General features: G+C 51.5%; 1 protein-coding gene across 2 annotated transcripts; it reads right to left on the reverse strand.

The window, feature by feature from the left end:
- Positions 1-3,614: 3,614 nt before the first annotated feature.
- Positions 3,615-12,578, reverse strand: Ntpcr (nucleoside-triphosphatase, cancer-related). 2 transcript variants are annotated; one of them, XM_057753830.1, is made up of 5 exons: positions 12,460-12,578; positions 10,723-10,885; positions 9,352-9,448; positions 5,053-5,262; positions 3,615-3,807 (listed from the first exon to the last, which is right to left on the reverse strand). In XM_057753830.1, exons 1-5 carry the CDS (start codon positions 12,491-12,493, stop codon positions 3,739-3,741), a joined length of 573 nt encoding a protein of 190 aa, XP_057609813.1. In that variant the 5' UTR covers positions 12,494-12,578; the 3' UTR covers positions 3,615-3,738. The 2 variants fall into 2 exon arrangements, with proteins under 2 accessions (XP_057609813.1, XP_057609812.1); XM_057753829.1 differs by having other exon boundaries at positions 3,664-5,262.
- Between the last annotated feature and the right edge of the window lie 118 nt (positions 12,579-12,696).

The following is a 12,696-nucleotide window of genomic DNA, read 5'->3' on the forward strand; positions in this document are numbered from 1 at the left end:
CTCAGCTGGCCTCCCCTGAACCCTGGGGGCTGCTTGCTAACCTTCAAGAATGAGCCACTAGCTCTGAGCTGGGGGTGTGGCCCTACTTGAAGTTGGCAAGAAACAGGTGCCTAGCAGCAACCACCTGGGAGCATAGCTGGCTGCTGCTTGGCATCCACAGGCTCACAAACCGCGTCCTGGGCAGTCTCCTGCCCAATGAGGAATACAGGCACTGGGTGTACAAGCTGAGGGGTGAATATGCACACCAATCCCGCCAAGGAAAGACTCCTCGAAGCTGTTCAGTAATACTAAGAATATGCTCCTAGCTTTGTGTTTATTGTGTAACTGGGAGGGGGCGGGGAGATAGGGTCTCACGTAGCCCAGGCAGACCTCAGACTTGCTGGGTAGCCAAGGATGACTCTGAACTTCTGAATCGGCTGCCTCCACCTCCTGACACAGGTGTGCATCACCATGCCTAGTTATGTGGTGCTGGGGGTGGAGCCCACGGCTTCCTGCAAGCCTCTGTCCACTGAGTTACATCTTTGGGCTTTGTTATATTGAATATCGATTTTTTTATCACATAATATATCTTGAAACTCCCTTCCCTTTACTCCTCCCAGGTTTTCTCCACTGTGCCACTCATTCAGATCCATTCTCTTTCTATCATTAGGAAACAAATAGGTTTCTAAGGGATAATAAAATAAAATAGAAGAAAAACAAAAACTAACACATCAGAACTGTACAAAAGAGCCCAAGAGAAGGCACAAGTATCAGAGATCCATTTGTTCACACAATCAGGAATCCCATAAAAACACTGAATTATAAGCCATAATATATATGCAGAGGACAGATGCAGACCCATGCAGGCCCTGCAACGCTGTCTCAGCTTCTGTGCGTCCTTAGGAATCTGCTCATGTTGGTTTAGAGGGCCTTGTTTGTGCTGGTATCCTCCATGTCCTCTGGCTCTTACACTTTCTGCTGCTTCTTCTGCAGGGCTCCCTGTGCCCTGAGGTGAGGGATTTGTACATATCTGGTTTAAATTATAAAATTTTTATGTAGACATGTTTGTTGCCCAGTCCTCCCAGCAGGCAATTCTGCATCCCAGAGCCTTCCTCATTCTGGTGATGGCATAAGAGACAGGCCTGTATGGCACTGCCTGCCAGGGGGGCTCACATGTTCTGCTGACATCTGTCTCAATGCATTTGACACTGGACAAAAGCATTGCTCTTCTAAAGACAACACAATGCAGCACTTGGCTTTGTGGCTATCGTCGCTAACTAGGCACCAACTCTAAACCCTGCCGTGTGTTGCAGAGTTCATGTCTGGCACACACTTGTCTAAATTCAGTGGCTACTCCGGTGTCCCTGCCTCTGCCGTGTGTCGCACAGCCTGTTTTCGTAGCCCCCCCCCCCCACCACGTCATTCGGTCCCAAACCCAGGTTACAGCAACTCCAGACTGGATGGGAGGAGGGCAGGGTCACCTCACTGTTCCCAGAACCTTCCATGAATTTGCAGTTTTCCTGGAAGCCTCTCTGCCCACCAGGAGAGCCTGGAAGATTCTCTATTACCTATTTAAAGGTCATGCTGGTTCCACACACGAGCTTACCTTCATCCAGAGACAAGAAAGGATTTTCAAACCAATGGGTGTGACAAGGCTGGTGGTGTGACCAGGCTGGTGGTGTGACCTGCTAAGTGAGAGACAGCCAGGGCATCAACAGTCTTCTCCAGTTGGATCTCCATCATCCTGTCGGAGCCTCTTTTCCTGGCTGAATGCATGCGAGCAACAGGCACCCTGTGGTACCATGTCATTCTGGCTGAAATGCATGTGCATGTCAATGGCTTTTCAACATGAACTCAAGTCAGGCTCCACATCCAGCTCCATTAGAGACCCCAGTGCCCCGGCATCAACGTTTCTCAGAGTTTTGCATCTGAAATCTTTGTGCCTGCTCCCTGACCCTCATCTGCCAGAGTAATAGTCACAGAAGGGTGTGTCGGTGTGAGGGGGAGGTGACAGAGAGCCTGGATGGAGACACAGAAGGGAGCATAGACAAAGCAGACAATCTGATGCCACTGAGACTTGGGTCCAAGCCTGTCTACCCTACCACAGCTGTGATATTTTAAAACTGATTTTTGGGACAATGTTTCCATAAGTAGCCTAGGTTGACCTGGAACTCACCATTCTCCTGCACTTGCTTCCTGGGTGCTTCAGTTACAGGTGTACACCACTAGAGGGGTCAAGTGAGATGCCAACATGAGGTTCCCTTGGGCTGGCAGGAGCATGCTGTAAGCAGCAGCAGCTAACACCACCACCACCATTTTTCCTGCTTCCTTCATGCTAGGTTCAAAGGGCTGAGTAGGGCTCCCTCACAGGAGCAGGCTGTGCGGCAGCTTTTGGCTAGGTACACTCAGGTCCTGGGTGGCCAGGACCTGATGCTATGGCCCAAACCTATGCTGTTTCCCGCCTGCCCTAGTACCCATTTGGCATCACAGCCAGCCTGCCCAAGGCCGTGAGCTCTATCCTTGGCCTCCTTGGAAAGCCTAATGGGGCACAGATGGTGGAAGGAGACACCCACTTCTCCCCCTGGACAGGTAGGCCTTTCTGAGGCTCAGTTCCTGGTCTAGAAAGCATTCCTGCCGTGGTCCCTCCAGGACCTGCTTTCAAAGAGCAAGTCGAGCTTTGAAAACTACCCTGGAAGGAAGATCGCCATGAGATCCTCCCCAGCCACAGGCTTTAGAGCAGGTGCTTATTGAACTCTCCACTGGGTCCTAGTAGTGAACTCACAGGCCCCCATTAAGACAGACCCATAGATGCCCACGGTCCCAGTAAGGGACGGATGGAACTCATCAGTGGGTGCTGTCAGTGATGCTGTTGTTAAAAAACATCTAAATGACCTAAAAGTCCCAGTGCCACCAGCCACGGGGAGGGTAGCCTCTGGCCTTTATGGACCCAGCAGCTTCCAGAGTTGATTCTCTTAGAACTGCAGAGCCCAGTGTGGGCTGAGCCCCTGCCTGTGCCCCCCCTCCTCACAAAGGAGCTCCTGCAGCCAGTAGAGACCGCAGCTCAAATCAACTTGCTGACAGCCATGTCCCTTCTTTCTCAGCAGGGCACTTGGGCTCAGAGTGGCAGAAAACTGTGCCCAGGCTGAGCACAGACAGGAGATTTTACTCCTGTCTAGCCCGTGGAGCATTAGCTAATGCCAGCACTCAGAAAGCCAGCCCTCCCACACAAGGACTCCTGTGTCTCAACCACCAGATTTATTTTCATTTTTATTAGACAATAAACAAAGGAATAAACAGAGATGAAGAGGGGAACTAATAGGTTTTTCTTTGGAAATTATTGAAGAGAATTAAGTTGCTGTCGCTGCTTCAGCTGCACGAGCCTGGAGCTGCACCTGGAGAGGTATTTAATACCTACAGCATGTAAGCCAGTGAAGAAGGGAACTCCTCTCCCCAGCCCCACACACATCCATAAACCCTGGTGGGAGAAAATTCCACTAATCCTTGACACATTCATTTGGAATTTACTCAAATCACATGCACAGCCGCAACAGGAAATAGAACCCCTGAGCACACGTCAGACAGCGGACTGTCCGCTGTGTATGGCCCAGCGGGCGCCGGGCTAATCTGATCTCAGGAGCAGGTTATGGAAAGTAGCTGTCCAGCCCTCTTGGACAGAGGGTACAAGGCCCATGACAGGAAGGTAGCAAACCTGGGCAGGGAGTGACCAGCAGGCAGAGCTGGACCTGGTCCCCTGCCACTTCAGGTCCTGCTGCTCTGCACACAGGTCACAATATCTGGCAAGAGGTTATTTCTGTTCTCCTTAGTGACCTATGGGAAGAGGCAAGAGAGCACGCGTAAAGAGCACGTCCCTCCTGTCCTTCGAACCAACATTTTCCTGAAAGCAGGGGATGGAGGCAGAGGCTGGCTCTTCGGGATCATCAAGTCCATGTGGACGCACAGGACGGCGACAGGAGGAAGTGGAGCCGAGCCGCTGCAGCCTGACTGGAAAGAAGCAAGGAGACCCTGGGCTGAACCTGAGCCCTAGCGAGCATCACACAGCAGCAGCGGCTCACAGCTCCGGTTACTCACAAGGACAGCGACATCTATTTGTCTTTACATAACCCTGGTTCATCTCAGACAAGGTCCCCATTCATGGCCACCTCCTTCCCACCTTCCTACCCATCACTCTTCTCGACAGTTTATAAATGGAGTTGTGGAGCCTGTGACCTGCTAGGACCGCCTTCTTTCACTCAGCATGATACAGCACTCATCCAGGTCTCTGGATGTGGCTGCACTATATCCCTTTGTGTGGCTAAGTAACGCACACTATATGGCTGGAGCACAGGTTCCCCGCCCGGTCAGCTGCTGGTGGACGTCTGGGTCCTCTCATTCTGTAAAGCACCGTAAATAACACTGCTATGGGCATTCGTTCAAGCTTTGCATCACGTGTCTTCAAGTCTTCCGTGTGCATGCCTAGGAGTGGACTTGCTGGCACCGTGACTGCCTAGGAGTGGATTTGCTGGCATCATGACTAACACACACCTGGAGAAGCCAGAAGTTTTTCAGGGACAGCTCAGCTCCTTCCCACCAACAGGGTAGGGAGGCTCAGGTTTCCCCAAGCCCTTCCACCTCTCTCTAACTATGCCATGGAAGGCATCCTAGTGGGCGTGGTGTGGTGCCTCATGGTCACCATGGTGGGGTGCACATATCCTCTGTGTTTGCCGTGGCTTCCTCATGCTCCTTGGGAAAACAGCTCCTCAAACTTGTGCCCATCTTTTACAGGTTTACTTTGTTTTCTTAATGAGACAATCCCGAAGTCAAGGCCCAGACTTGAGTAACTAATTTTCCTATAAGCATACACCTTTCAGCTGGGGTTGGGGCTGGAACTCTGCCACTGAGTACATGACCTGTCAGGCTCTGGCCTGCGTGGCATGGTTCCTCCCTGGACAGACCTTCCCAAGCAACCCCTCAAACTCCGCACTGACTACGCCACTGGCAGAAGGCAGAAGAGGAAGGTGGCAGGGGCAAGGACGGGATCCCAGGGCAGGGGTGCACAAGTGCTGGTTCACTCACACTGAACACCTTCACGTCGTGCCTGTTCCTGATCTCCTCCACGAGGGCCAGTGGCTTCCCTTTGGGAACTGGAATGGTGCCAAGGACCACGGTGCCCGGGGTGGACAACGTCTGGCGGACCGCCTGAATGAAAGGCTGGCTGAACAGCTCCATCTTCCCAATCTCATCAATGACGCACACACTGTGCCCGGGGTTGCGGCTGGGACCAGCCTGTGGACAGAAGGCACTGTCACTGGACAGCAGAGCCTTGTGATTTTGATCCAGGGGGTCCCACCCTGACTACCCACCAGCGTCCACAGCAAGGCAGCTGGGCTGTGCCTTACACACCAGGGGACTGTCTCCACATGCACGAGACACAGGTCTGTCTGCAATGCTCATGTGAAAGGCTCCCTGGGACTGCACCTCCCTGCCCTGAGTTTCTCTCAAAATGTGTTTTCTTCTAGAAGGCTCAGTGATAACCAGGCTTCCTACTTACACACCCAGGAAACAAAGACTGTGAACCGGGAAAGACAGAGTGTTGTGGGTGTAAGGGGAGCAGGACAGCTGTGCTGGGGGCCTCGCTAGTCTGGGCTGTACTCCTGACGCCAATGGGAAGGAGGTGGCCGCTGCAGGCAGGTGCCTATGTATCCCAATCCAGTCTAAAGTCTATGAAAAGTCACAAAATGAGATGGGAAGGAGTCTGGCTCAGAGCAGAAGTGGTCGGAACAATGACAACTAACCTGGTGATCAAGCAATGAGCTACCTCAGAGACTAAACTAACCTGGTGATCAAGCAATGAGCTACCTCAGAGACTAAACTAACCTGATGATCAAGCAATGAGCTACCTCAGAGACTAAACTTCTAAGAAGAATTCGGTGGGCACAGGAGGGGTGAGAGGGGGAAATGGAGGGTAAAAATTATCAAAATGCATTGTGTACATGCATTAAATTTTATTACTAAATAAAAATAACTTAAACAGAACTAAAATGAAAGTTACTCAGAAATAAGCACTGTTGCTCTGGCGCACTCCTATGGCTATATACATAGATACAATCACATCTGTATTTTATATGCAGAACTGGCAGCTGATATAAACATGTAGGTACACAACACACACAAAGCAGATGAATGCACGAACAAATGGAGAAAAGCAATGTTGTTAAAAAGAGAATCTCAGATTTCCCTTGGATTCAAGTCCCTTTCGTCCCTGAAACTGCAGTGGCCTCCCAATGTCCATGGATCATATCCCACCACGTCCCCAGCCACACCTCCCCAGGACGGGTCATGTGGCCACTAAGGGTACAGCAGAAGAGGCACCAGGCCCTTCTCAGGTTGGGTAACAAAAACCGGCCATCTCTTGCTGAGGGCACGTGATGCCCTTTTGGGGGCAGCTGCTGAGCACATGAGGTCATGCACTACTGAGGCTTCACACACTAACAGAAAGGATGGAGAGGCAGCACTGTGTGAGAGGGCTGAGGGGAGTCAAGCAAAAGAGGGATACAGGTGAAGAGAGACCCAGCTGTGAAAAGGGGTGGGGGAGGAGCAGCAGCAGTGGCCCCTGCTGAGACAGCCCACAGGTAGCAGGTCCAGGCTGTGAGGAGAGGCAGGAGCATGATCTCCTGGTCATGAAGGAGGCAGCACTCTTTCCGCTTCCCATCCCCGAGCACTCCCAAAGGAGAGACAGCGCCCCTTCACCAGGGACACCAGCCTGAGGGTCTGCACAGTGGCCAGGCCAGCCGAACTTGTGTTCTGAGGCACTTGACTTTCATCCCCCTGGGGAGCCTGCATTCATTCCTTGCACCTGCCATGGCAGAAGGCCCCTTGTCCCCAGCTTTACTTTTACCATGGAACCCTGGAACTTACTGAGGTTGAAGAGCTGAGAAGGGAGAGCTGGTGCTGACACTGCCTCCACCGGCAGGAAGAGTGCCTGTGGGTCAGATGCTACCTGCTCCAAGGTGTTTCTTCAAAACTGAATACTAAATCGGGAGAAAGAAAATGGCTGCCAGCAGTCCAGATTTTAAGAAGCAGCTGATTACACAGGAAGGTCTCTTTCTGGAGCTGAGTCACGACAATTGTCCCAGCCCTTACAAAGGCATGGACGGCACGCAGCCACCCCAGAGACAGCGGATGGCAGCAGCCACCTTTCTAGAAGCCAACATGTGGGAGACAAACAGAACTGTTTGGAACACTGACTGACAACTTTGAAAGTCATCAAATCAGACAAGGAGAGGTACTGGGAAAGAACACGTGTACACTGTGTGTGTTTGCCTAAGTACAGTAAACACATATGGTGGGTGGTACAGGCACATGGCCCTGCACAAAAGTACACACACGTGGGTGCAAGCTCATGCGGCTGCTCCAGGGCCCTGCAGGTCTCCAGAGCATGCCCACAGAAGCGAACGGATGCCTGGGCCAGCAAGTGCAGTGCTTGCTGCTCCCTGTAGACCCTGGACCGACCTAATCACACCCTCATTCTGTCCAGGCTGCAGAAATTGCAAAAGTAAGTTTTTTAATAAAAATGGAAGTGATTCACATGTCGTAGAGAGAGGGGTTGAAGGTCAGGGCACTGAGAACAGGCAACATACAGTTTGCTTCTCCAAACAGTTCAACAGGGTGTTCAGAAGAGCTTAAAAAAGAAACACCATTCTGCCCCAGCTGCTGTTTTCACAGATGGATTCAAGCCAACCCAGAAGCAAAGAACAAACAGGTCAAGGGAAGCTTGCCCTGTGGACCTAGCCCAGATTCTGAGCTCCCGAGTCATGGCCCACAGCACCAGGCTGCTCTCAATTCTAGGACCTCCCTGTACAACTCAGAGCTGGGATGCTTCTTGGCCACACGGCAGTCACTGGACCTGGCATCTGGGTGGCCCCCATGTCCCCAAAAGACAACATGTGAGGACCACTTCCAAGGGTTGCATTGTGTATCTCACCTGTCCTGCACCTGGGTTTGGCCGGCATTCTAGCTGATTTGAAATTCTCAGCCACAACAGGAAAACCTCCTAAGAGTAAAGATGCTGCCTGAGTCCCAGAACCAGTTGGCTCACCAACAAGGCTGGGATGCTCACCGACCATGCTCACCAACAGTGCTGGGACGCTCACCAACCACGCTCACCAACAGTGCAGGAACACTCATCGACCATGCTCACCAACAGTGCTGGGACGCTCACTGACCATGCTCACCAACAACGCTGGGACACTCACCGACCTCTAGGACAAGATCCAACTGGACCTGATTGTTCTGGATTCTCCCATAGCTTCTACAGCCCTGTGGCCTGAAACACCAACTATCACTTTCTGGTCCTATGTTAGTTACACACACACACCCCATACACTCATAACCTTAAAAATTAAAATCTTTTTCTAAAATCACACAATTAACTAGCTACATACCTAGACTAGAGTGGTATTCAGGCAAGAATCAAAAAGGTTGGTGGAAGAGATGACCCCAAATCATCACGCACACTTTACAGCGTAACTTACAAAGTATAAACTAGACACGGGCTTTTAGCAAATGGTCTTAGTAAGCTGGCCAAGTATCTTGAAGAAACTAATTAAGAGTGTCACTCTATGCTATATTCAAAACAAATCCAGACGGATTAAAAACACATTTTAACAAGCTCATAGAATAAAGAAGATGTAGGTAAAATGCTGTATTAATTTGGATCAGGACAGAGATTTTCTGTGTTAACAATCAAAAAGGAAAAGAAAGAAAAAAGAAATTACCAATGAAGAACAGAAAAGTAGACTCAATAAGTTAGAAGGTCGTTTGCTTTAAGAAATATCTGATCAGGGCTGGAGAGATGGCTCAGCAGTTAAGAGCACTGGCAGCTCTTAGCAGCCCCATGTTCCCAGCATACAAGGTGGCTCACAATTGTCTGAGCTCCAGTTGTAGAGGATCAGCACCCTCATTTAGTCTCTGAGGACACTGCACACACATGGTGATCAGACACACAGCAGACAAAACACCCAGACACACGAAACAGAAAAAACAAAGCACGGAGCAGAGGGACAGGGAGCAGCAGTACAGAGTATCCACAGAGCCCACACTGCAGCTAGCTCTGTGCAGCACAGAGCGGGGGATATAGATCTACATTAGAGTCTCCCTAAGCTGAAGTACTTTATACATGCTTTGGGGCACATGACAGCTCAGAGTGACAGCAGAGTAAGGCGTCTGTCTTCAGCAAGGCTCGATGGCTGGAAGACTTTTGAAATTGTGAGACACAACCCAGTTACAGAAAAGAAGCCACTGTGTTCAGGTGACCAGCGAATCCCACAGAGCACAGAGGCCAATGGGCTTTTGAGACAGAAAATGTGGACTCACGTTTCTTAGGACAGGTAGTGCCAACTGCTCAAAAGACGCTAGGTCCACCACATACTGCCCCACTCGGCATTCGGGCTTTCCAGGTGGAGGCTGTGACCTGAAAGGAAAGACACTGATGCAGGCTCTCCACTGACCTCTGGGGCTGGGCTGTTCTGCTGAGCCACCGGCTCTCTGCACACAGCCTTACCAGTCAATCACCCACACCAGGGTGGGAATGTGTAAGTTTGGGCCCGCTGGGGTTTCTCTCCTGAAACCGGGGCCTTGATGATGTCAACACTACTTCTGCCAATGTCAGTCTTGGAGTATAACAGTGAAGTTCCCGGAACTCCCACAGGCCCACATGCCACCACACAAGAGCTGAGCCTATCTGTCTGAGCCTGATGGTGCAGGCCTGCCATCACCCCAACCAATCAGGAGGCTGAGGCAAGAGGACAAAACGCTTAAGGACTGCTTGAGCCAGAGTTGAGTGCAGTGCTAGCTGGGCAACTTAAGACTTTCTCAAAATAAAAAGTAAACAGGGAGTGTTGGGCGTGGTAACACACACCTTTAACCCCAGCACTGGGAGGCAGGACCCCTGTGAGCTCCAGGTCAGCTGGGGCTGGATAGCAAGACCTTGTATCAAAACAATACAAAATTAAGATCAATATTAAACAGATGGCTGAGGAGGGAGCTTAGCAATAGAGGCTTGCCTAAGATGGGAAAAGCCCTGGATGTGATCTTAAGTGCCTCCAAAGAATATAATTAAAAAGTATATATCAGTAGCACTAGACACAGCTAAGAATCACAGGAGAAATGTATATGGTTTGTGACCAGAGTTTTAGATCACACAGGACTTTTAAAATCCTTTTGCACAGGATGGTCTGTTTTCTTTTTCTGAAGGTCCAAGACAGGCAGGGTGACCTGGCTATCCCTGAGTACAGTTAGACTCTCAGCCCAATGATGGGCAAATAAACGTATATGGGCCCCACAGATGGCTTTTAGGGCAGTCGGCGATAGAGAAATCATAAGAAAGTAGCTCCCAGGATGGCGAGACGACTCAGCAAGCAAGAACACTTGCTGCAAGTTCAAATCCTCAGCACCAGTGAAAACCGCTGGACATGGCCATGCATGCTTGTAGGCCCAGTCCTGCAGGGGGAGAGGCAGGAGACTTCTGGGATTTGCCAGCCCACATGCAAGCTCCAGGTTCAGCGAGAGGCCCTGTCTCGAGGGACTAAGGCAGAGAGTGACAGAGCAGGACACCAGTGTGCTCCTCTGGCCTCTACACAGACACATGCTCCACACACATGCACACTCACACACAGAAGAAATGCCCCCAAGGTGTGGACAGTACAGGCTAGAGACAAAAGACAAGAAGAAACAAAACACCAGTACCCAACTCTGGACAGAGGCCCCCGAGCGCCGGACAGGGTGACCACATCAAATCCTATCCTCCTCCCGCCCTGCCTGACTTCCTGCGTGTAAAATCCATCAACGGGCATGCCGGAGGACTGCAGGACCTCACTGGCTTTCTGGATCAAGGTTGTCTTGCCAACCCCTGGAAGAGACAAAGAAGGAGATGGGTCAGGATGCTTTACCTCGCCTGCAGGGCCATCACTGGGAATGGAACGGGCTGCAAATGAGTTTCATGACTATTAACTGCACCACCATGCTGATTGCTCCAGGTGTGGGCATTTTCATTCCCAGTAGAGACTAACACAGGGGTGACAGAGTGGCATGAAGTCACATCTAACAGTCCCAAATGCATGTGGAGCTCAGCTTCCTTTCCTCTGAGATCAGTGGTTCTCAAACTGTGGGTTATGACCCCCTTTGGGGGGGTTGAACAACCCTTTCGCAGACTTCACCCAAGACCATCAGAAAACAGACATTTACAACACAATTCATAACAGTAGCAACGTTAGTTATAAAGTAGCAAGTACGAAGTAATTTTCACGGCTGGGGGTCACCACAACATGAGGAACGGTATTAAAGGGCCGCAGCATTGGGAAGGTTGAGAACCACTGTCCGAGATTTATGCTTGTGTAAATCTAAAGTTTTCCCCCACCTGCTCATGTGTTTGATCAGGTTGATGATTTGTGTGTGGGGAGGGAGGGGTCTTGCTGTCAAACTTTTAGGGCAGGAAGCCAGGATGATCAAGCTGGGTCAGTAATGGAGTTTCCAGCCCAAGCTCTCTGCTTCTTGGTTAGCACCATACGAAACAGCAGCCCCAGCAGCTTCTGCTGCCATGAACCAGGTTGCTCTAACCACTGTGGCCTTGGTTGTCATGTTGGACTGTGTTCCCCAAAATGTGAGCCTCAAAATATCTTTCTTCCTTGAAGCTGCTTTTCTCCTGTGTTCGGCCACAGCAATGGAAAGTGACCACCCCCACACCCCGCACCCCGCTTCACCTAGGGCCTAACCTGGCCATGGGTAAAGGCACTGGAAACCAAAAGCTCAGCCTCCAGAGCTGCAGGCTTCTTCTAAAACCCACACATAGCTCAGAGGAGGTCACGTGTGAACAGGGACTTGGAAATCTAAACCCTTGGGTTTGCTAGTGGTCAGCAAATAATCAGACAGTAAAGTGTGTACAAAAGCAAGAGGACTCCAGAGACCGCAGGGGTGAGTCCTGCAGCGCAGGGGCGGAGCACTAACAACTTGGGAGACAAGGCTGGGGGTGTAGTGCTTACTAATCCAGAATGCCCAGCACCCCCCGGCTCTGCTAGTAGGCGCGGGGAAGCGGGGGCTTGGGGAGGGGAACATGTGGTCCTGTGTTCATTCAATCTCCGGTGAACACCACAGCAGGATGCTGGGGACCCAATGCATCCCGATTTCAAACGCAGGACGTGCTGGCAAGGCTGGCGCGTCTCCTACCACCGTCCTCTGCTCCTCTCCAACGCCTCTGACGGCTCAAAGGCTTCCAAAGTCTACAGAGTACACCCCGGCCTCCGTGGCTTAAGACCATGGTGACAGCGGGTCGTTGAGGACCTGAAACCCGCGCACCGCGCTCTTCCCAGCCTTCCCTCCCGCCAGGCTGCAAAACACCAAGCCAGACCGCAACCGCAGCCAAGACCGGAGATACGAACTGTCCAGGCCGCGCCCCCTCCCCGCCAAATCTGGCAGGCCCTGGGTCACCTGGAGGCCCGGTGAGGAACACGTGCCGCGCCATGTGCTTTGCGGGTCGAGGTGCAGTAAGGTCGGGGTCAGAATGGGCGGTCAGGCTCCGCCCCTTACGCTAAAGGTCACGCCCCTGCCGTCCCGGAAAATACAGTCCCGTAGCCGCGCATGCGCTTCCAACTTGCGCCCTCCCCCCCACACACACACACACATTGCGCACGCGCATATTTCCCTGCCGTGGGGCTTTATTGTGGT

The sequence above is a fragment of the Chionomys nivalis genome, chromosome 21 (assembly GCF_950005125.1).
Source record: "Chionomys nivalis chromosome 21, mChiNiv1.1, whole genome shotgun sequence".
Classification (NCBI taxonomy): domain Eukaryota; kingdom Metazoa; phylum Chordata; class Mammalia; order Rodentia; family Cricetidae; genus Chionomys; species Chionomys nivalis.